The sequence below is a fragment of the Mobula hypostoma genome, chromosome 14 (genome assembly GCF_963921235.1).
Source record: "Mobula hypostoma chromosome 14, sMobHyp1.1, whole genome shotgun sequence".
Lineage (NCBI taxonomy): Eukaryota > Metazoa > Chordata > Chondrichthyes > Myliobatiformes > Myliobatidae > Mobula > Mobula hypostoma.
Genome location: NC_086110.1, coordinates 23,655,780 through 23,679,700, shown reverse-complemented (window position 1 = coordinate 23,679,700; position 23,921 = coordinate 23,655,780). Strand labels below are relative to the sequence as shown.

The 23,921-nt window shown below is 42.3% G+C and overlaps 1 protein-coding gene across 3 annotated transcripts in view; it reads right to left on the bottom strand.

The window, feature by feature from the left end:
• Positions 1–2,843: 2,843 nt before the first annotated feature.
• Positions 2,844–23,921, bottom strand: part of bcar1 (BCAR1 scaffold protein, Cas family member) — a 268,517-nt gene continuing 247,439 nt past the window's right edge. For all 3 annotated transcript variants that reach the window (XM_063066813.1, XM_063066812.1, XM_063066811.1), the window contains 4 exons: positions 23,124–23,246; positions 19,541–20,791; positions 8,393–8,482; positions 2,844–5,359 (listed from right to left, as the gene is read on the bottom strand). In XM_063066813.1, the coding sequence (XP_062922883.1) occupies positions 4,850–5,359; positions 8,393–8,482; positions 19,541–20,791; positions 23,124–23,246 (1,974 nt within the window). In that variant the 3' untranslated portion in view covers positions 2,844–4,849. The remainder of the gene's footprint in view (positions 5,360–8,392; positions 8,483–19,540; positions 20,792–23,123; positions 23,247–23,921) is intronic.

The following is a 23,921-nucleotide window of genomic DNA, read 5'->3' as shown; positions in this document are numbered from 1 at the left end:
TCATAAATTTCCTTACAAAGAGACAGAAAAATAAACCTGGACATCTGTTGTGGTGCTTACTGTTTACGTGAAACAAATGACACAGTCTAAAATAGTAACTGGATTTCAACGAACATACTGTATATAGTCAAGCATTACTGACTTTATCCAGGTTTCTTCATATAGGGGATGTATCAAAGATGGTTCTGTATTTTTAAGTTTTAATAGGAAGGAAATTCAAACTCCAAAAATACTCACTAATTTAAAAAAAAATCTAATATTTAATCTAGCATCCTATTATCTTGCAAGTGATTTAATTTGCAATAAAGGGCAATTGGGAATCTGATTTTAGATGAGATTTCATTCAAATCACTTATACCTGACCTGTAGCCATCACGCAGTTATCTGCAAAGAAGGAGACACACTGAGGAGAATTATCAATGACATCAAAGATGCCATTGCATTCCAAGATCAACCATTGTAACTGAAGTGTATAACGTGGCAGTTTAAAGTACCTTTCCTTGGCAGTGAAAACTGGCCGGGAGATTCTGAACGTCAATATGTTCAGCATGGGGCGAGGGAGCGGATAATTGCCAATATTCACCAGAAACTGAATTGTACCATAAATGCTCTGGCTGCAGAGAAGCAGGGGAATCTTGGGACCACTTCCATAAAACTCTACAATTTGCCGTGCCGGTTGATAGGTTGTTAAGAAGGGATTTGGAGTGTTTGCCTTCATTAGTGGGCAGATTGAGTTCGAGGGCTGTGAGGTAATGTCGCAGCTCTATAAAACCCTGGTTAGACCATACTTGGAATGTTGTGTTTAGTTCTAGTCAGCTCATTATAAGAAGTGCTGTGGAAGCTTTAGAGAGGAAGCGGAGGAGATTTACCAGGATGCCGCCTGCAGTAGAGAACATGGCTTATGGGGAAAGGTTGAGCAAGCTGGCGCTTTTCTCTTTAGAGTGAAGGAGGATGAGAGATGACTTGATAGAGGTGTGCAAGATGATAAAACTATAAGACCATAGGAGATAGCAGCAAAATTAGGCCATTCAGCCCAGTGAGTCCGCTATGCCATTCCGTCATGGCTAATCCACCTCCCCTCTCAGCCCCAATCTCTTGCCCCACAACCTGTCACACCCTGACTAATCAAGACCCTGTCAACCTCTGCCTTAAACATACCCAATGACTTGGCCTCCACGGCCACCTGTGGTAATGAATTCCATAGATTCACCATCCTCTGGCTAAAGAAATTCTTTCTCATCTCCATTCCAAATAGTCGTCCCTCTTATCCTGCAGCTGTGCTCTCTGGTCCTCGACACTCCCATTACAGGAAACACCCTCTCCACGTCCACTCTATCTAAGCCTTTCAACATTCAATAGATTTCAATGAGATTCCCCCTCTTCCACAACCCCACCCCCAACATTCTTCTAAATTCCAGTGAGCACAAGCCCAGAGCCAGCAAACACTCCTCATATGATAACCCTTTCATTCCCGGAATCATTCTCGTGAACCTCCTCTGAACCCTCGTCAAGGTCAGCATGTGGCTTTCTTAGATAAAATGCTCACAATACTCCAAGTGAGGTCTCATCAGTGCCTTATAAAGCCTCAGCATTACATCCTTGCTTTTATATTCTAGTCCCCTCGAAATGAATGCTAACATTGCATTTGCCTTCCTCACCATCGACTCAAACCGCAAGTTAACCTTTAGGGTGTCCTGCATGAGGACTCCCAAGTCCCTTTGTATCTCGGATTTCAGTTTAGAAAATAGTTTACACTTTTGCTCCTTCTACCAAAATACATGACCATACATTTCCCAACCACTGTATTTCATCTACGACTTCTCAGACACAGTAGAATGGGGAAAGTCTTTCTGCAGCCTTTCTGCTTCCTCAACACCACCTACCCCTCCAGCTACCTTTGTATCATCCACAAACTTCGCCACAAAGCCATCAGTTACGTCATGCAAATCATTGACATATAACATAAAAAGAAGGGGTCCCAACACAGACCCCTGTGGAACAACACTGGTCACCGGCAGCCAACCAGAAAAGGCTCCCTTTATTCCCACTCTTTGCCTCCTCCCAGTCAGCCAATCCTCTACCCATGCCAGTATCTTAACTGTAATACCATGGGTTCCTAAATTGTTAAGCGGCCTCCTTGTCAAAGGCCTTCTGAAAATCGAAGTACACAACATCCACTGACTCTCCTTTGTCTAACCTGCCTGTTTTTTCCTCAAAGAGTTCTAATAGATTTGTTAGATAAGATATTCCCTTAAGGAAAAGTAAGAGGCATAGATTGACTGGATAGGCTCCCAGAGCAGAAATGCCTAATACCAGGGGACACAATTTTAAGGTATTTGGAGTAAAGTATATGGGGGATATCAGAAGCAAGTGTTTTTTTTTATATAAACACAGAGTGGTGGGTGCATGGAATACCCTACAAAGGGTGGTGGTAGAAGCAGATATATCAGAGTCATTTAAGAAACTCTTAAATAGGCACGTGGATGATAGAAAAATAGGAAGCTATGTAGGAGGGAAGTGTTAGATTGATCTTAGAGTAGGCTGAAAGGCCAGCACAACATTGAGGGCCGAAGGGCCTGTACTGTGCTGTAATGTTCTATGTATCACAGCAGCTGAGTGGCAGGGAATCCTCTTTCCACTCCCACCCCATGTTTACTTGATTAAAGAAACATTCAAAGCTTCAAGTTGAAATGACTGGACTTTATAATGGAACTTAGTGCTGCATCAATAAGGGGTTTTTCCTGAAAACCAAATGGATCCCCAAAGTCAAAGGCAGTTCCAAAAGTGCACTAACAAAATTTGACTGTTTTTGCCTTCTCAGCCATAAACACACAACTCACATGTATGGTTCTTAAGCCTGTTTAATAATTAAAAATAAATCCAGTTGAATATAATACAAAAGTCAACAGCCACCCTAAACCAATCACTGTGCGAGAGAAATAAAAAATCTGATGGATATGAACCAATATGCACGGAAAGAATACATCACATTTACAGTAGTGTTTCACCAAAGTGTTAAGATCAGAATCAAAATAGAGGAAAAAAATACAAAATAGTTTTTAAACTACCAGGGGTTTCTAGCATGACTGTAAAATCGCCAGCAATGAATATTAATATCAGAATTATTTAAAATCCTTTTACATTGCAATTCCTAACCCATAACTTGGTTTAATTTTAACATATACTCTTATGGGCAATGGGTTCTAACTGATTAACTTACTGAAGCAGTACTGTGTTAAGTCTGGCACCATTGGGCAGTATCTCGAGAGCCCAAGTGTTGGAAATATTTTACAATGTTAGTTATTGCAGAACAGTTGCTGTGCCAAGATTTGGTTTGTTACATTGTCCACTTCTGTTCGTGTACAGGTCAGTGCACGGCACACAGGGGCTCTGTGCCCTTTCATCCATTGACTAAAGCCTGGCTGCCGAAATCTATTTCCCGTAAAAGCAACATCAAGAGTCTTTGACCAGCATTTGTCAGACACCATTGCTTATATTCATATAATGTGCAGACATATACAAACAAAGATACATTTCTTACAACGTTATAACCCTCCAATTACATCAAATACCAGCCAGTAAAATTTCAAACATACATAAAATTTTCTATATATAAATGAAATCTGGAGTGTGTTAGATGATAACACATGCAGATTGAATAACTAAAGCTTAAAATACGGTCCATCAAACTCATTTAAGTAGAGTACACCCAAATGGCTGCAATTGTCAACAATTCTTGTGCAATGTAAAGGGGATGCTAACTAGTGTAATGTAATAAGATTATGGACTCCAGTAATTGACTGATCAAAGGCCGTCAGCTCTGAAGCAAAGTGATGTTATACTGCAGTTCCAACAATAATGGTAGAAACTGATGCCTCCAGGCAGTCTTTGGTTAAAAAGTTCAAAGGAAGTTCTCGTACTTTTCCAGTCATTGTTTCAGCTGAAACCCAACTTGGTCTATTCAACAAATCACTTTTGCAAATATATTCATTGCAAATATTAAACACAATATTTTTATACAGTTTTGTATAAAAAAAAGACACAGAAACTTAAATACGTCACTAAAATGACACTGAAGGTCAGTAATATTTTTTGCTTCCCCACACCATGAGATCCAATGTGAATGCAAGCTGCAAATGATTTTAGCTCTGTTTACCAGCAGAAGCTTTTAATAATTTCAAGGCACCAATTCATTTGCATTTTCTGAAAAGGGCTGGCAAAAACTAATGACAAATATTGAAATGTAATGGAACGCATACTGCCCACCAACTGAGGTATGATTCAAATCCATCTGAAAATTTTAATACAGTTTCTTTTTTTAAAGCATATAATGAAATCAGATCAGGTAAGCTTATCACCTGCTTGTTAGCTCCTCATTTTCTTTGCCCCTCCACAGAGAGGCCGTTAATGATGTTATACAGAAATATAACTCTTAATTCAGCAGAGATGTTTCATTAATTAAAACAGCCCCATGACAATGACAAAGTGACTTAGTTAATTGTCACAGTAGAAAATTGCTCTATTTTAATGATCTAATAACCCACCTTTCACTTTTAATGATGTTTAAACTAGAACTCATTGGTTCGCAATTTAAAATCGACCATGAAATTATTTCCATTTTGTGTCACAGAATGTAATGTTAAAATAACATTTAAAAGAGAAAAAGGAACTACTACAGCATTTAGAATTTAAATATCCTTCTGATTAATAAGAAACGGCGGAGTCTAACAAATCAAAAGCTCTCTTCCCTGGATGGGTACGTGGAAGGCCAATATTTACAATAATCCATTTACAGCTGTCCTTGATTTCAGTCTCAAAACGTAGTCTCGGCTGCAGTTCCCTTTCTGATTTACAGGGCTGCTAACTGGCCTAGCATCATCTTGAACTGATGTGTACAGTGCGACAGTTCAGTAACTCTGTCCATCATCTCTTTGGCAGCAGAACCAGATGGATATTGCAACGCTGCTGTCTTTGTTGTAATGACAATATACTTGAGCATCTCGCAAAGGAGGTTACTGTAGTGTGTAACTTTATTCCGAACTTCTTGCGATTTAGCCTGACGAGAGAGCGTGTCCCCAATGAAGACCAACTTGTGTGCACTGAGAATGACAAACTTGCTGTGAGCCACAAAGATTTTTGGGGGTTGGTTGGTATTGATGGAGGTGAAGAAGGCATCAATGGCATTGATTAATGTGGTAACATTTAATTCACACTGTTCTGAGTAAAACAAAAGAAGCTGCTTGTCCGAGGGGCTCAGCTTGCTCTTCACTTGCCCGTATTGGTGCGTTGGGGTCCAGTTCGACAGGTCATTTTCAATAGGTCGTGTTACTTCTTGCTCAAGACGCTCAAACTGTTTAACCTGAAAAGGCAAAAATAATAAAGATCAATAATCCTTTCTCACATTATAGAATTGTCGCATGGAGATGCAACGGCCAAGAAAGTTCACCGACACCACAGTTTCCTCAGGACGCTAAAGAGACTTGGCATCTTCCTGTTGACCCTTACCAGTTTTTAATCAATGGAGATAGCTTTATTTGTCACATGTACATCAAAACATCCGGTGAAATGTGTCGTTTGCGCCAAATCAAATCAGTGAAGATTGTGCTGGGCAGCCCGCAGAGTGTCAACCGTGCTTCCAGTGCCAACGTACCATGTCCGCAACTCTCTGACCCCAACTGTATGTATTTGGAATGTGGGAGGAAACCGAAGCGCCCGGAGGAAACGCACACGGTCACGGAGAGAACGTACTGTACAAACTCCATCGAAAGCATCTTACCCGATGCATCATGACTTTGCTCTGACTGCAGAGAACCGTGGACACAACCCAGCATTTCACAGAAACAAATCTCCCCTCCATGGAATCTGTCTATACGTCTCGCTAACTCAGTAAAGCAGACAGTACAAGAAGACCCCATCCTCACCAGACATTTTCTCTTCTAGTGGACGGAAGATAAAACGCCTGGAAGCATGTGCCACCAGACTCGAGGGGCAGCTTCTACCCTGCTGTTATAAAACAATTGACTGGTTCCCTGGTATAACAAAATGGACTTCTGACCTCACAATCTCCCTTGTCATGAATTTGCACCTTATTGTCTGCACTTTCTCTGTAGTTTTGCACTGTACTTTGCACTCTGTTATTGTTATATCTTGTCCTGCCTCAATGCACTGTGTAATGATCTGATCTACATGAGCAGTGTGCAAGAAAAGCTTTTCATTGTATCGCAGTACACAAGAATAATAAACCAATTCCAACTTACTGAAGAACATGAGAAACAGGAGCAGGGGTGGACCATCTTCTACATTAGTGACTTTTCCCTTATCACTGAATTCCCTTAACATCCAGAAATCTATGGGTCCTTGTTTTGAACAACCTGAAATGACTAAGCCACCGTAAACCTCTGGGGCAGAGAATTCCGAAGATTCCCCACCCTCTGAATGGAGAAACTTCTCCTCATCTCAGTCCCACCAGCCTTCCCCTTGTTCTGTGACGCCTGGCTTCAGACTCCTGAACCAGGGTAAACAATATCCCTACATCCAGCCTGTCGCATTAGAATTTTATAAATTTCAATACGATTTCCTCTCATTCATCTAAACTCTAGTGAACACAGGCTTAGTCCACTCAACCTCTTCTCATATGAAAAACCTGCCGTCTTTGGAACCAGTCTAATGAATGGTAAGGATATCCTTCCTTGGGTCAAGAGACTAAATTTGTATACAATTCTCCAGGTGCAGTCTAACTGAAGACCTATATAATTTTTATAACAATTCCTTGTTCCTATATTCAAGTACCCTCACAATAAAGGCTAACATACAATTTCCTTCCTAATTGATGGTCTCCTCCTTCTGGCATATTCTCACCCATTCAGCTTGTCTGTAAACCTTAGAAGCCTCTTGTTGGATTGGGTTGTAGAATAATTTTTTTTTGTTGTTTAACTTTCTTATGTCAGATGTGTTTTTATATAACTATCTATATAATTGTGATTGTTTAGAATGTTTTTCAGTGGTTACAGTTGTCTCTGTATTTTTTCTGGAAACTTTTGTTTCAGTGATGGGTATCATATTATTGGAATCTGCCTATCTGACTGGTTCATGTTATCAATGGAATTTAAAGTTATCTGTGGTCTGGTATAAGAAGACCAGACCACCTTTGCATGTTCTCTTTTCTTTCGGCTCTTTCCCTGCCTGCTCTTTCTTCATTCTCCCCCCTTCATCTTCTCTGTCCTTGTAACACTTAATGAAACAATCAAAAGTCAGCAAGTTCTATGGCACATTCTTAACTTCCAAACAACCTTTGGATCACAAAAGCACCAGGATCCAACAGTCTTTATGACCTTTGACCTGTCAATGCTCCTGCCATAGCCAAGTCTATAAACCAAGTTGTGTGGCCTAATGGTCATTATAAAATAGGTACATATGTGCATCTTCTTCACATCAGGAATCAACCCCAGTAAACCCCATGGTTAGCTCCATCAAATCATAAATGGACTATCAGGTGAAAAACCAGAGAAACAATTTCCTACATGCTGAACTCCACAGGAGAAGCAAACACTCAGGAAAATGTCCCTGCAACTTTAGAAACGTATAGCTGTTTACATAGTGAGGACCAGTGGATGGGAAGAACACATGTTCCTTTGCAATTTTCACCCATTTTCTCTCATAAAGCACCAGTTTGAAGTGCTACATGTGTGGTAGTTCTTTCAATGAGTCATAGTAAAATAGAAACTCGGGGATAACTATTTTAAGTATAATCCTAAACTCTTTCATCATTTGTACCCACAGGCACATATATGCGCCTGTTTCTCAGCCAGGAGCTATTGAAAACAGTAATTGCTCCCTCCTTGGTCCAGGTGAGAGAGGCAAAGGACAGCATTGAAAGCAATTGCCGCATCCCCACTACTGTCCTGGTTCAGAGGTCAATGAGCAAGCTAGGTGACGGAGTTTTGCATTGACTACTAACAACCTTGTTAAAGATCTTAAAGAATATAACTACAAAACCATCCAGTAAAATAATGTCATATCTTTATGGGACTGGGTTATATTTTTCTCCCCCTCAGCAGTATCCTTTCACAAACATCACCCAATTCTTCAATCTTGGGAGTTTTTGTTTCAGGAGTGATCTCAGCCCAAAGCCAGGAGGTTCACAGAACAGGATTCAGTTCCTAGAACTAATGCAACGTGGTACAACAATCCTATCCTGTGTGTAGCAGATAGAAAGTGGGGGCATTATATTTTCCTTGCTTGGATACTGATGGTTCAGGCCTCGTTCTGATGCATTTGAGCGATGAGCCCAATGGAAGGCTCGTCATTGTTATGTCAAATTCTTATCACTGTGTACAATTGGGGTTATTAAATGAACATCCTGTTCCTTTTGCATTGTGTATGGTATTCTCACCTGCTGCTGCTCGAGCTGGGCTTTGCCTTGTCGTATGATGTTCCCTTTCTCCAGCAGCTCCTTTTGTGTTTTCTCAAATTCCTCCTTGCCCTAAAAACGAACAAAAGAGTGCGACATTAAAAGCCTGGCCCTCCCTGTCCTAATGGCAGACACGGCCTACAAGCTACAAGCAGTGCTGAGAAGCTGGTACACAACACTGTCATTCAATGCTTTTACATTTTGGTTCAAAACAATCCTTGCACACTGCTTACAATGACAAGCATCAACTCGCCAAATATTCTGTACAGGGAAAATGAATGATGCGCCCAACACAGACATTGAGCATTCCCCATAGGCGTACAGTCAAAATAACTCGCAGCTTTAACTTCTAGACATGAACCATGCAGCCAAAGCCAGTCGTGGTAAATAGACTCAGTGCACCAGAGCTAGGGAAGAGGTGCATCAGCTTGCAACAAGTTTCCCCCCGACGATCTCCTGTCATGCTGGAGCGATGGGATCAGGGTTATAGAACCAACTGCTCAAAGAACTCAGTAGGTCAAGCAGCATCGGGGGGAGAGGGAGACGTGCATTACATGAATTGTTGACATATCGGGTCAATACCCCACAACAGCATGGATCAGAATTAATTTGGATCACAAAGCAGCGAGTAGGAATGGTTTCAGAGCTTCCCTAATAAAGCCAATGCCCAGTATGTTCAGGAAATAACAGCAGGGAGAATAAAGCAACTGTTTGATACAACAGTTGATCTATGGAGTCACCTCAGACATTAAAAAAAACAATTCTATCGGTTCCAAACCCCTATATTTAACTCATATCCCCTTTGCTTTCTTTGCCCAAAACCCCTGGTCTTAAACTATTCTCTAACAGGATGGACCCTTCTATCTAGCCCATGAAAACCTCATACATCTTCAAAGCTCTGAAGCTCCCTTACACTAAGCAGAACAGAGCAACTGTTCCTATCTGACTAAACAGCTGCAATCTCTCAGTCCTGCTGGAGAGGGGAGACTGCCTTTTGATTGATGGTGGGATCGCTCTGCTGCCGGAGAGGGAAAGGCCAGCGCCGTGCCCAGAGAATGTTACCCATGTTTTCCGCATTTTGCATATGGACTTGGACTATTTTTTTTCAGTCTTATAGTTTCTTGTATTGCATGTTTTTTGCCCAATCTTTCTTGTTTTATTGGGTGCAAGGGATTTGGGGATCGATGTGCCTGTTCCGTTTTTGTTTTCTTGTGCGGGGGGGGAGGGATTTGGGGGTTGATAATTGTGCTGCCTTTCTTTTCTTTCTTGGTTTCATGGCTATCTGAAAAAGAAGAACTTCAGAGTTGTATACTTTGATAATAAATTAATAAACATTTAATTCTCAGAAATATCTTCTGCACCATCTGTAGAGCAATTCCTTTCTTCAAGTAAGGTTACCACAGAAACAGATCCAATACAGGGACTTTTCAAAGAAATGAGTACTTGGAAAAGCAAAAATTCACCAATCAAAAAAATAGGTGCCATTCAGCATGGGTATTTCAGCAGAGTGTGCTCCAGTGAGTGGAGAGTGTCACGCTGTTGTTGTAGCAGCAAAAGTCTTTGTAATTAAAGAGAGTCAATTGATAAATGGAAGATTTACTGTAGTGTAATTGGAGTTGTGGCCTAACCAATGTTTCCTATAAATTCAAAAGCACCTCCCTGTTCTTGTACTCCATTCCTCTAGTCATAATTTCCAGGATCCCACACACTTGTTAACCATTCCTTCGACATGCCCTGCCACTTTGCAGGTAACCACCTCACATGGTACCTGCACAACTGTTGGAACAGTGCAATTCAGACGATACACAGTACCTTCTATAGAAGTTGCTGCCTATTCAGCATCTCTTCTGATAACCTGAAACATTAATTCTTTCTATGTCCAAAGATGCTGCCCGACTTGCTGAACATTTCCAGCATTTTCTGTTTATATTTCAAGTTTCCTGCATCTGCTGATTTTTGATTTTCATACCTTAGTCTTCTACCAGTCTATTGTTGTCCTCCTCTTTTTGACACATTTCCTAGCTTTGGGCTATCTACAAAACTTGGGTATGTTCTCCACCATACTCTGACCTTCTGGGTGAATCTAATATCTACAAGTCACATTCTGGGAAACATTTTTTTACCACATCCTTCTGTTTTCAGTCGTTAAACACAGGGACTTTTGATATCCTAAACTAATTTATCAAATTCAAACTCAACTCTGGGTAATAAATTATTAATTTCAGAAAACAATTAAAGCAGTAGAAGTCCATTGAGATAGAACATAAGAACCGAACTAGACTCTTGACCCTGTTCCACATTTGATGAGTACACTGACCTTGGCTTAATGACATTTTAACCCTTTGTCTGCCAAAATCTGTCACTTGGGATTTTAAAATTATTGGCGAAACTGTCAGTCCCCACATATCATAGAAGAGAATTCCATGTGTTCCACAAGGTTCAGGTTCAATTTCAAGTTTAATTGTTATTCAACCATACATGAATATCCATGAACACAGCCAAACGGATCAGCGTTGCTCCAGGGCCAAGGTGAAAAACACAGTGCCAACACTCACACACACCGCAAGGCACATATAGCACATATAATAGCTGTAGAATACAGTTCCACACAAAAAATATATAATTCCAGTCCCTGAGTCCATGAATATTGCAGCAGTCCGTAGTTGAACATAATTAAGAGCATCCTAAGGAGAAGAGATAGAATGGCAAAATACTTAAGAGAGGGAATTCCAGAATTCAGGGCCTACAGTCAACACTGGCATAAAGCAGAAGGGCAAACATAGGAGTCTGCAGAGCAGGAAACTGCAGGAATTCAGCAGGTCAAACAGCATCTGACGATGCAAAGCGGTAGTCAATGTTTCAGGTTGAGACACCAAAAAGAACATTGTGAACTGGGCAACATCAGGGAACACACACATACAGTGCCTTGTACTGGTGAGGAAATGGTCCACAATCTTGTGTTTGGATCAGGTCTTGAAGCAGGGAAGAAGAATTGATTTAGAGGTGTATAAAAGTCCTGATGGATGGCTAGGTTAGGAAATCAAATAAGGGCTCCTGTTTCCTATTTTTATTGAAAATCGGAAAGGGGGATAAATACGCTGACACTGGATCTCAGATCCATTGTATTACCTAAGTTAGCAAAACTTCACAAATATACAGACATTTTCCTTCTCTCCCAACAACCTAAGAAGATCAGAAAGGTTCCAGAGGAACAATACACCATGCACCCTGCCAAACTCAAAATGGAAGCTCTGATTACAGTAACAAGGGCATTAAGGCAAAAAACAAGAGTATAATACTTTATTTTAAAACATACAGATTCTCTCAGGGCTAAAAAAGATGAATTTCCAGACCCACAACTTTGCGCAGGTTGTGAAGAGGTTGAAGTCGAGTCAAGTATAATACTTGATAAAATATAAGGCTGTCTGACAGAAATGGAGGACAAAGTCAGCCCCATTTTAAACCTAATAGAAGAAGCCATTTTATTGCATGCAATAGCAAAACCAATACCACTAGGTAGCGCTGTAAGACCAAGTCTTAACAAAGGAAACTTTTTACTTTCTAAAACAAGGCTGGATTTGCAAATACTGGTGTTATTTTACCCATTATGATAATGTGCACATGGATTATCTCCTTCAATCTGTAAAGAGTGGTTATAAACTGAGCAGGTGATAAATGTGCTTCCAAGAAGACATTGGAGATTACAGATTACAGATCTGGAGCAACGATCTGGTGGAGAAACTCAACGATTCATGCGGCATCTGTGGAGTGAAATGACCAGTTGACGTCTTGTGTCACAACCTTTCATCTGGACTGATAAAGGCACTCCCAATTTAGTATTTATCAAGATAAAGAAAGACCATCTTAATTTGTTGTTAACCAAAAGCAATGATGTGGGGATTAATGGAGACAAAAAAAGGATTGTGATACAGCAAGAACAGTTTAACCTCTTTATGCACACATTCTTTCTCTCACTCTCCTTTTTCTCCCTCTGTCCCTCTGAATATACCTCTTGCCCATCCTCTGGGTCCCCCTCCCCTTGTCTTTCTTCCTGTACATCCTGTCCCATGATCCTCTCGTATCTCCTTTTGCCAATCACCTGTCCAGCTCTCGGCTCTATCCCTCCCCCTCCTGTCTTCTCCTATCATTTTGGAACTCGCCCTCCCCCTCCAACTTTCAAATCCCTTACTCACTCTTCCTTCAGTTAGTCCTGACGAAGGGTCTCGGCCTGAAACGTCGACTGCGCCTCTTCCTATAGATGCTGCTTGGCCTGCTGCGTTCACCAGCAACTTTGATGTGTGTTGCTTGAATTTCCAGCATCTGCAGAATTCCTGTTGTTTAACCTCTTTATTAGCCTGGTACACAATGTTTCATGTTTTTTTTAAATTAAATTACTTTTGGAATGGCATTCTCTCACTTTGTTGTGTCTTTAATGACAAAATTACTAACATTATTAGATTAAAAGTAATCTTTGCATTTTTAATTTAAATGTAGCATTTACTGTTGCATCATTATGATAAGTTTGAAGTTGTTTTGTATATATTCTGAAGAATTCAAGGTTCTCCTGTTTGTTTATAAAGCACTGAATGGGCTGGACCCCTCCTATATCACAGACCTTCTATCCGCTTATTCTACTTCCAGGTCCCTCAGGTCGGCTGACATGGGGCTCCTGGCTGTCCCACGATCTAAACTTAAGTTCAGGGGTGACTGTGCCTTTTGCTGTTGTAGCCCCTAGACTGTGGAACAGCATTCCCCTCCCTATCAGATCTGCCCCCTCCATTGACTCTTTTAAGTCCAGGCTCAAAACTTGCCTTTATTCACTAGCGTTTGAATCTTCCTGATGTGGCTGATTTTTGGCTTGTGCCTAGGCTCATGTGTTGTTTATTTCATGCCTATAAGCTGTGTGCCTTGTTGTTTATATCTGTATTTCTAGTATTTGTGATTTTAGCTACCAGTTATGGTTTGTACAGCACTTTGGTCAACATGGGTTGTTTTTAAATATGCTTTATAAATAAATTTGACTTGACTAACAAGGTGACAATAAAAAGCTTCAATTTTAAATGGTAGAGAAACTCACATGCAAGTATAAATAAGCCAGAGCCTTTATTTAAGATCTCTATCACATCGAGGCACCATGTATCAGTCTCCTTGCTTCCCTTTCCTCAATTATATCTTCATCACAAGGTCGTGAACCTTGCATATTCCGCATTTGCACATTTCCTGGTGTTGCTTGGCTCACAATGTTGCACTTGGTTTTTGATTCTTGCCATTTTTTTTCACAACTCTCCACCATCTTGGCCAACGAGGTTCTGTAACCTCACCCCCACATCACACACCCCACTACTTTCTGGAATCCTTTGATTTCCCTTCCTCAACAAAATAAAAACAATAATTTGAAACAAAATTTACATTTAAATTAAAAACAACAGGATGAATAATTTAATGCTTGTATGTTTAATTTAACTATACCCATTTTAATCCGACAATTTTAGCTTCAATTTTCTTTGAAGGGACTGATATAAATATCAGTAAAATTAAAATATAATGCAGTTATAATGACTTTTTGATCATTTCTGACTAACTGAAGGAAACCAGCACAAACATTGTGCACCAGGCTAATAAAGAGGTGAAATGATCACATTTTTTTTCTCCTATGCTGTTTCAAATATCTCTAAAGATTTCTTTTCCATCATGCAGTTAGGAATAGCAACTGCTATTGTCGTGATGAAAAGCAAAAACCAAAAATATATGATGGAGAAAAAGGCTGGTTATTAAGGCAACAGGAGGGATCAGAGATTGGGCAGATGGTAGAAGATGGATGAGAGGAAGAACTTATCGTACTGGTCTTAAACTCACTCCCTGATAACGGGACAAAAGCTTTCAAAATGAGATCGAATAGGTGCTTGAGAGAGAACAATGAGTGGCAGTGGAGAGAAACAGCAAAGGAATTATCGCGAATTGCCCCAGCAATTCTTGGATCCTACGAGTACATCCCATGGCAGACTTAAACTTGGCACCATTTAGGAGGGAGGCATATGCTGGACACCTCCCATTTCATACCTTGTAATGCCCCACAAATTGCAACCACGAGGTTATAGAGTATGGAAGCTGGCCCTTCAGCACAATGACAGAGATTCCAATCATAGTTAGTCCCAACTGCCCTCACTTAACACACATCAGTGTAAACCTTTTTTTAATCCATGTACCTGTCCAGGTGTCTTTTAAATGTTGTCAGTGTACCTGTCTCAGCCACTTCCTCTGCCTGTATTTTCATCACTCCATGGGTGAAGAAGCTTCCCCTCAGAACCCCTTTATATCTTTCTCCATTATATTCCCTTTCCCTGGGACAAAGACTGCATGCATTCACCCTGCCTGTGCTCATCTCTATCTTATACTCATCTCCAAGGCTGACGGATTGTAGGTCCTTTCAGCAGCTGAGCTGACTTCACATAACGAAGGGGGCCCCGGTGATTACAAAAACTCATAGATTAGAACTCCCATTATAAAAACATCCCAGGTCATCTCTCCAGATTTATGGAGGTCAATATATCTGCAATAAACCTTCTATAAAGCATTAGTTTAACATACTAAAACAATGAACCAAAGTGATCTGCAAACATTTTTAGGAGCCACAACTCCCCGGCTCACAAATTATCTTATGAAAGACTTCTGAGTCTGTTTGTTTTTACCTAAAAGTGTGTGTTCTTGACTGATGTCAAGTTAACTATCTCAAGCTTGCAGCCAAGTATATATAAGCTGCCAGATTCATTTCAGAAACTGGGCCATCAGTGGCGACAGGGATGGGTGGGCCTCACTGGCAAGGTCGGCATTTATCACGCATCCACATAGGCCCTCAGGAAGGGGACAGTGAGTTACTTTCTCAACCTGCTGCATTCTTTCTGGTGCGTTCGGTCAGAAGGTCCAGGATTTACAGCCAGCCACTTTGCAGGACAACATATTAACAGTTTGGGTTGGACGGGTCCCCCAGACCCCGCAGTCCTCATCACTTTTTGTGGCATTGGGAGCAGCCAGAGCATGTAAGCGAAGAGCTAACTGCGGACAATGCAAACTGAAGCCAACGTGCACCATTGACTGAGGGAACAAACATACGGGGTGGCTGTTTGGCTGCCAGTCAAGCAGATTGCTTTTGTGGTGGATGGTGCTGAACATCTAGAGAACTATTGGTGTTGCACTCACACAGGCCAGTGGAGAGCATGCCATCACATTCCTCATATGTGCCTTGGAAGTGGGGAAGAGGTTTAAAGTTCATCAGGCAGTGATGCAGGACAGCCGGTCTTCAACCTGCTTGTGTGGTTGATTCAGTTGACTTTCTGATCAATGATGACCCTTGCAATACTGATGGCTGCTGGGCCCAGTGATGGTATCTTGCTTGACAAACCTGTTAGAATTTCTTGAGGAGATTACAAGTAGGATAGATAAAGGGGATGCAGTAGATGTTGTATATTTGGACTTTCAGAAGGCCTTTGACAAGCTGCCATGCATGAAGCTGCTTACCTAATTAAGAGCCCATGGTATTACAGGAAAATTAATGGCGTGGTTAGAGCATTGGCTGATTGGTAGGAGACAGCAAATGGGAATAAACAGATCCTTTTCTGGTTGGCTGCCAGTGACGAGTGGTGTTCCACATGGGTCACTGTTCGCACCACTTCTTTTTATCCTGTATATCAATGATGGAACAGATGGCTTTGTAGGAAAGTTTGCAGAAGATTGGTGGAGGGGCAGGTAGCGTTGAGGAAGCAGGTAGGCTGCAGAAGGACAGACTAGGAGAATGGGCAAGAGAGTGGCAAATGAAATTCAATGTTGGAAAATGCATGGTCATGCACATTGGTAGTAGAAGTAAATGTGCAGACTATTTTCTAAATAGGGAGAAATCCAAAAATCTGAGATGAAAAGGGACTTGGGAGTCCTTGTGCAGAACACCCTAAAGGTTAACTTGCAGATAGATTTGGTGGTGAGGAAGGCAAATGCAATGTTAGCATTCATTTCAAGAGGACTAGAATACAAGAGCAGGGATGTGATGCTGAGGCTTTATAAAGGCACTGGTGAGGCCTCACCTTGAGTATCGTGAACAGTTTTGAGCCCCTCATCTAAGAAAAGATTGGACAGGGTTCAGAGGAGGTTCCCAAGGATGATTCCGGAAATGAAAGAGTTATCATACATGATAACTCTGAGTCTGTACTCGTTGGAATTCAGAAAGATGCGGGGGCGGGGGGTGATCTCATTGAAACCTTTCAAGTATTGGAAGGCCTAAACAGAGTACATGTGGACAGGATATTTCCCATGGTGGGTTAAGTCTAGGACATGAGCGCACAGCCTCAGGAAAGAGGGGCATCCATTTAAAACAGATGAGGAGAAATTTCTTTAGCCAGAGGGTGGTGAATTTGTTGGATTTGTTACCACAGGCAACTGTGGAGGCCAGGTCATTGGGTGTACTTAAGGCAGAGCTTGATAGGTTCTTGATTGGACATGGCACCAAAGTTACGGGGAGAAGGCCGGGGAGTGGGACTGAGGAGGGGATAAAAGGATCAGCCATGATTGATTGGTAGAGCAGACTCAATGGGCCAAATGGCCTAAATCTGCTCCTTTGTCTTACGGTCTTGTATCCATTCCTGGCGGTACTTCTGCACAAAGCCATTGATAGAATGTAAGAGTGAGGAACGTGTCAGGCCGTAAGCTTCTGTATTATGGCAGTGTACATTCTGTTAATCTGATCAATCATTCTAGTCAGCCCACCCCATCTCCTCTATGTATCACCCCTGCCAATGCACTGTAAACACGTCAAATCACTTTTTATAATGCTGTGTACATTGTAAATGTATTCTGGCATTTATTTATTTATACAGGTTTTGTTCCATACCCGTCCTTTAATCTTTAACTTTATTGGGTTTTTTTATAAATAGAATTCTTTTTAATTGTTGAATGTTGGATGTCTCACCCTGACGAACACACCTCAGCAAATTCCTAATACGTGTAATTGTATATAGTGATAAAGTTGATCCTTGATATTATTAGTCCACAGCGCAACAAGAATGCCCAAATTCCAGCTGCCAATGTAGGACAGTACGATGGAGGACAACTCTGGTCGGAAGACAGGACTTTTGGCCACAGACAACGTGCAACGGTCATTTCTGCTAGTCCTTCCATGGACAATGCATCTGGTGGACTGATGAGGGTGAGTAGACATACTGGTACCTGGTGTGGTTGGTTCACTCATTGCCTAATGCAGAGCCAGTCAAGCATAGTGGTCCTCCTGGGCTTAGTCAGTGTTGGTGCTACCAAGCAAATCTTGCTGCTGGACACTAGAGTTCTGCATCCACCGTTCTTTGCTGTTCTTAGTGTCTCTCCCAAGTGTTGCTCAACACAGAGGAACATTGATACATTGGCTGAGGGAAGGCACAGGTGATCAGGAGGGGGTTTCCTTGTTTGATACATCATGGGATCTGGAGCCAGCATTGAGACCTGCTCCCTCCCACCTGTCCACAAATGTGCCCCCGCACCAGTACCAGTGGAAGTGATCACTGCACGGTCTCTGTGGCTGCAAGTCCAGTCTCCTCAATGAATATGAAAAAGATATTGTGTGTCAGCTGAAAATTGGGCATCCTTGTGGTGCGGTGGCCCAACAGCAGCAACTGAATGTTCATCACCGTAACGCCTGCCACTCCCCACTCAAACATAGCTGATGATGTTCATGTCAGTGAGGAGACCAGCACATTGTAAAACAGGCTTCTGTGAAGACAACTGCTGCGTGTCTAGCCTGTCAGACATCTCCCTCAGTTTAGACACTGGTCCCCAGATATCTGAGAGGAGGACATTGTGAAACAAACTGGACTAGGGACAACTTTGCCAAGTTCAATGCCCATCGTCTAACCCATTATATTCCTTGCCATAATACAATTGAGTGACTTGCTAGGTCACATCAACGTGTGTTTAAGAAGTCTGTCACATAGGGTACAGGTAGACCAAATCAGGCAAGGATTTGTCCTATAAAGGACATGGGTAAATCAGGAGGATTTTAACAGCAGCCTGGTAGTTTTCATTATCAATGTTACTCGATGGGATTCCCTTCTTCTTAACCCTTCCCCGCAGCCACACCATACATACCCCATTCTCAATTTCCACATTATTCAATTGAATTTTAAATCTACAGCTGTCGTGGTGGGAGTTAGTACACATCTTGAGATTACTAGACTGAGACTTTCGCCATAGCGCCACTGCCATATGCCTCTTTCACAGGCGTCCATTCAACTGATGTCAGGATGGAGCCAGTTGAATGGACAAGACACACCCAGGTACCGTCAGTGAGGAGACCAGCACGCTGTAAAACACGCTTCTGCGAAGACAGCCGCTGCTGGCCTATCCTGAGGAAGGCAAGCTAAGGGAATGCTTCCCATTTTGGAAAACTAATCATTTCTAATCAAGAATATACTAGAAAAATAAACAGAACAATGCAAAGAGGAGGACAAACAGCAGAAACCTAATCCTTTCTGAATGAGCAACGTATGAAGCTGACGGTGGTCTGTCCTTTAAAGACGTGGTGTACTCAACTTTTTCCTCAAATATAATCTGGGTTGATTATTTTCCACTGACAATGTTATTTCTGCTTCCACCCGAGTACACTCACTCTTCATTGGTGCACTGCCGCACAGACTGGCGCTCTACGGCGGCACTGTAGCTAAAGTTTATCCTGACACCACAAGCCTCCCTCGTCCAACAGCAGAGGCCCAGGCACTGGTTTACTTCCCTACCGAGTTCACTATCAGGCAGAGGGTACAGAAGCATGAGCTCCCAAACCAGCAAGTTCAGGAACAGCCACTTTCCTGCAACTACCTTTAACTTGACTGTGCAACTCCAACCCTAGCTCAGCAACTGTACACTACAGACCATCTCCTGCACCGCCGTGGACTTGTGTCTCCTTTCTTGCACTTTAAGGTCTTGCTGTCCCACAGTTTATAGTTTCCACTGCATGGCTTAATTTTATGCACGGTTCATATTCTGTGCCTCTGATGCTGCTGCAGGCTGTTCCCTGTAAATGTACCTGACCGTACTTGTGCACAGGACAATAAACTCAAAACCATCTGCGGCTACCGTAATAGAGTGATCATCACATACCTGCAAGTGAACGTAGTCATAGTCCTCCATCCAGCCACTGCCATTGTTGTCGTACTGGGTATCTGGAGAGCCTTCAGCCGTGTATCGTGGCGGGGATGGCAAAGGCCTGGCCTGAATATTGGCCTTGTCTGTTAATCCTGTCTGGTAATTTGTTATGCTGTTATTATTTGAGTGGCTGACACTCTCGTGGCCAGGCAGGGGCACGCTGGACTTATCTCCCTGCTGCTGCTTTGTCCGTTTGAAAAGCAAAGAAGCATTGCCGTGAAGGAATGAGGCTAGCTGCTTGGTGTCATCGGGGATGCCCCGCGAGTACATCACAAATCGGTCAAGGTCATCGGCAGAGTTTTGCTTGTTCATTACTAAAACGTTCAGCGCCCAGCTGCAGTTGTCCAGAGCCTGGCTGTACTTGAGCAGTAGCTGGTAGACGTCATCCATCTTCTGCACCTGCTTGCTTAGCTTTGTGTACAAAGTGCGGTCAGTCGCCTGGGTGGAGTTTGCAACAGCTCCACGCGCAAACTCCAGAAGGTCCTTGACAGAATTTTTCACTCTTTCAACCCCAGCCTTGATGTTCTGCACGTTGGCCTCCATATGCTCTCGACTCCTCCAGCTAGTGACAACAAAGGACATGAGATAGGAAACAGAGCTCTCCACACTTTGCTGGTGCTTTGCCAGTATCTCCATGGCTACCTCCAGGTCCAGGTTAAGCTCCTTACTACTTGGTTTGGGCAAGGCATTTGAGGATTCTTTAACAGGAATAACGTCAAGCGAAGATGTTGAAACATTGCTCCTTGTACTCCCTGTGCTGGAAGCTGAAAGTCTTTTGAAGCTGCTAGTGATTTCTTCTGTGGTGGCATCTCTACACACCTGAGGGGGTACATCATAAACGTAATCCCCAGCAGACTCCTCGGCAGAGGGAACCTTCCCTCCAGAGGACGGAACACCTAGATCCCTTGGGAAATCGTAGACATCCTGTATGGACGTCTGATATCCTCCAAGTATCTTCTGACTTGGAGGAACATCATAGATTTCCTGGTTGAGGGATGTGTCTGCTAGTTTCCCAGCTGGTGGAGGTATATCGTAGACATCATCAAGTGGATAGTTGTCATGTGGAGCAGGTGTTTGAGATGCGAACCTCAAGGGATCTGCACTCTTCGGTGTCCTGTGAGAGAATGATGGTGGGACATCATACGTATCTTCAGAGACAGGGCCATCAGTAACATCCTTACTTACAGATGGTGGGAAGTCATAGACCTGCGTGAAAAGAAAAGGAAATACAATCTTTCAGCTACTGAGATACATTCTTCAAAGTTCAGCACCACATGACCAGCCAAGGTCAGGGGCTAATATTCTGGGTATTCTCCCTTTAAACTGGGCATCTATCCTATCCCGATAAAATATGGCTTCGTATGGCCCAGTCTATCAGAAAAACCTGCCTTCCCTTCCAATGACTGTCTACCCTTTCTGCTGCTTTGGGAAAGTAGCTCATATAATCAAAGACCCCTCCCACCCAGCTCCCCCCCTCCACTGGGCAGAAGATACAAAAGCTTGGAAACACCCATCTGCAGGCTCAAGGACAGCTTCTATCCCACTATTGTAAGACTCTTAAACATAGTTTACCCAGCCGTGTCCCTTGCACCATATTACAGCACTAGACTTCCTCTTTAACTATGTACTGCATTCTGGTACTGTATACCCTTTGTATTATCTGAACATACTTGTGCTTTGAAATTATCTGTATGCGTGACATGCAAAACAAAGTTTTTCATTCTATCTTGCTATGTGACAATAATAAACCAATCATCATTGACCAGCCTTGGTTTCCATGAAGGGCAGACAGCTCATTCCTGCAGAGGTGAATAAAGACACCAGCCCTGCAATCTCCAGGAAAGTCAGAGCCTTGCCCAACCTCAGCGATGGGGAGAGCAAGAGGCTATTAGTGGGCCAAAAGATAAATTGCTTTAAAATTTTAAGCAAAAGAGAAATAGTTGTGGAAAGTGTCTTGCAGCAAAAATACCTTTGGGGGGGTGGGGAATAGAGGTATGTCGTAATACAGTCTATATTTCCGCTGTTTGTTTGGGTGCACTTCCAGGGCTGTGCACTGACACACCATCAAGGCTGATCGAGGATCCAAGATCTTGCATTTAATCAGGAATTTCAATGACGCTTATCTCGGGTGGAAACCGGGCCATCTGCAGAAAGTCCTATGACCCCAGTGAATGATCTATCTGATATGCGCACCATGCCAACCCCAAAATCAGTAGGTCCTGTCTCTAAATGCAGGTTGTCATGTTTAAATAAAATGACATGCCTAGAAATTGGGCCTAATGTCCACACCTTTTGCACTGGCCACTCACAGAAAGCAATTTTGGCACCAGTTCAGTGTTTGGATGCCTGTGAAAGCCCCATCCACGATGCCATTGGACAGAGCATTTTCTGTCACAAACCACTCCTGATTCACTTGCCCCTCGTATTTCCCGCGCACGGTGGTGTCTTCACTTGCTCGCCAACGGAGACTAGGTCAAGGGGCTGTGACCTTTGTTGCTAACATGGGAAGAGATTGCATTGACAGGAACAAATCCTGCTCGATTTAAAGGCCATCACTAGTGCATTCATAAATCCCCTCCCTCCCCAGTTTCCTCTGTGCAGTTACTGACAGCAGGACCAACTACAGCTTTAAGTATCAATGTGCTGTTTGTCACTGAGTCAGCTGCAGTCGGCAGTGACTGAGGGCCTCCCTTGACACAAGACTGATCAATTCACTCTGCATGGGGGCTCCATCTGGAAAAGGAATTAAAAAGCTCAATGTGATTGAACGGACATATAAGACTGAACTATCCCGTGCATGAAACAAAGAGGTTCCCTCTTACATCTCACTGGGTCACACTACCTGATGATCAGTAAGGATAAACTATCCAAAAAAATATGGGGCCCCAATTTCGGGAGAGATTAACAACGCTGAAGCCAAGATAACATGGCATATTCACTGAACTGATCACAGTATCATACATTGAAGAATCACAGCACATAACCTGGCCCAGAGTATACAGGGAATATCAAATTGTTCTGATAAATGAGATTTTATTTAGCAGGAATGATTAACTCTGAGAATGGGGCACTAACCTGGAAAAGACATTTGCTCCAAATACCAGTGGGTCTCTGAAAATGCTAGCTTTAAAAACCGTGCCAGTCTGAGAAGCCAATAGTGCCCTCCCCCCTCCTAATTTGCTTTCCAAAATATATTTTCTCCATTCTTTCCCCTTCACTGAATTCAAAGGGAGGGGGTAGATCTCCTACACATTGATATTGGTGGTCTAGTTCTATGTTAGTGTGCACATGTGTCTGCACACGTGTGTCTATGAATGAAGGCTACGAATGGATCGTTCTCATAGACCGTCCATGTTCCTTCAACAATCCATGCACGGCTGCCAGGAATAAGTAGGTCACCTGCAGGAAATCCAACTTGGAATCCCAACTTTCTTTTCAGGCAGACAGACACAATAATTCAAACAACAGTGTCACAATATTCCACCATGGAATCAACAGACATCTTAAACACATTTTCTGAGAAGAACTAGGTACTCACTATTTGTTGAGTCTGGAGCTGGTGCTGTGGATTCATTTCTATACTGGGGGGAACATCATAAATTTCTTGTGATTTATCTCTGTTGTTAGGACCTTTCATTGCCATGGGAGGAGTATCATATACCTGACAGAAAGGAACCGAGATTAAAATATTGATTTCCAGACTTTAAACACTATTAATCCTGTAAAATTGGTGCTTGTGCTTAGAAATGTTTCTCCAAGGACTTTATCTAGGAAGAATCAGGCACCATTTCCTTTCACTTACCACAACCAATCCAATGGATAAGCTCAAAAGCATCCATCATGACAAGCAACGAAGGCTTGGTGTCCTATCTCCCACTGGTTGATGCAAATTCTTTAAGAATTGCATTTATTCCATACCCCCTCTGAATAGTTAAATTCCCATGACCTTCACTGTGCATAGTACAATCCCCTATATTCCATATCCATCTGGTATTCTGCAATAATTTTAGAGGTTTATTAGAGACACAAGAAGCAGTTTCTTTATAAAGGGATATATTGCCATCAGTTTACAACCTTTCTTTCCTTTAGGGGAAAGGAAAAGAGCGGAACATTTGCCACCACAATGATCTGACTGTGACTTCCATTGAACTGGCTTAATGGGTTGAATAATCTATTCCTGATGCTCTTTCCTTTATACTGTGTGTGTGACCCCAACAGAAAACCTAACCATGAATTTATGAGTACACGTTGAGCACCACTTATCCGAAAACCTCAGAAATCCGAATTCTTTTTGAACGCTGACATGACATCACAAATGGAAAATTCCACACGACGC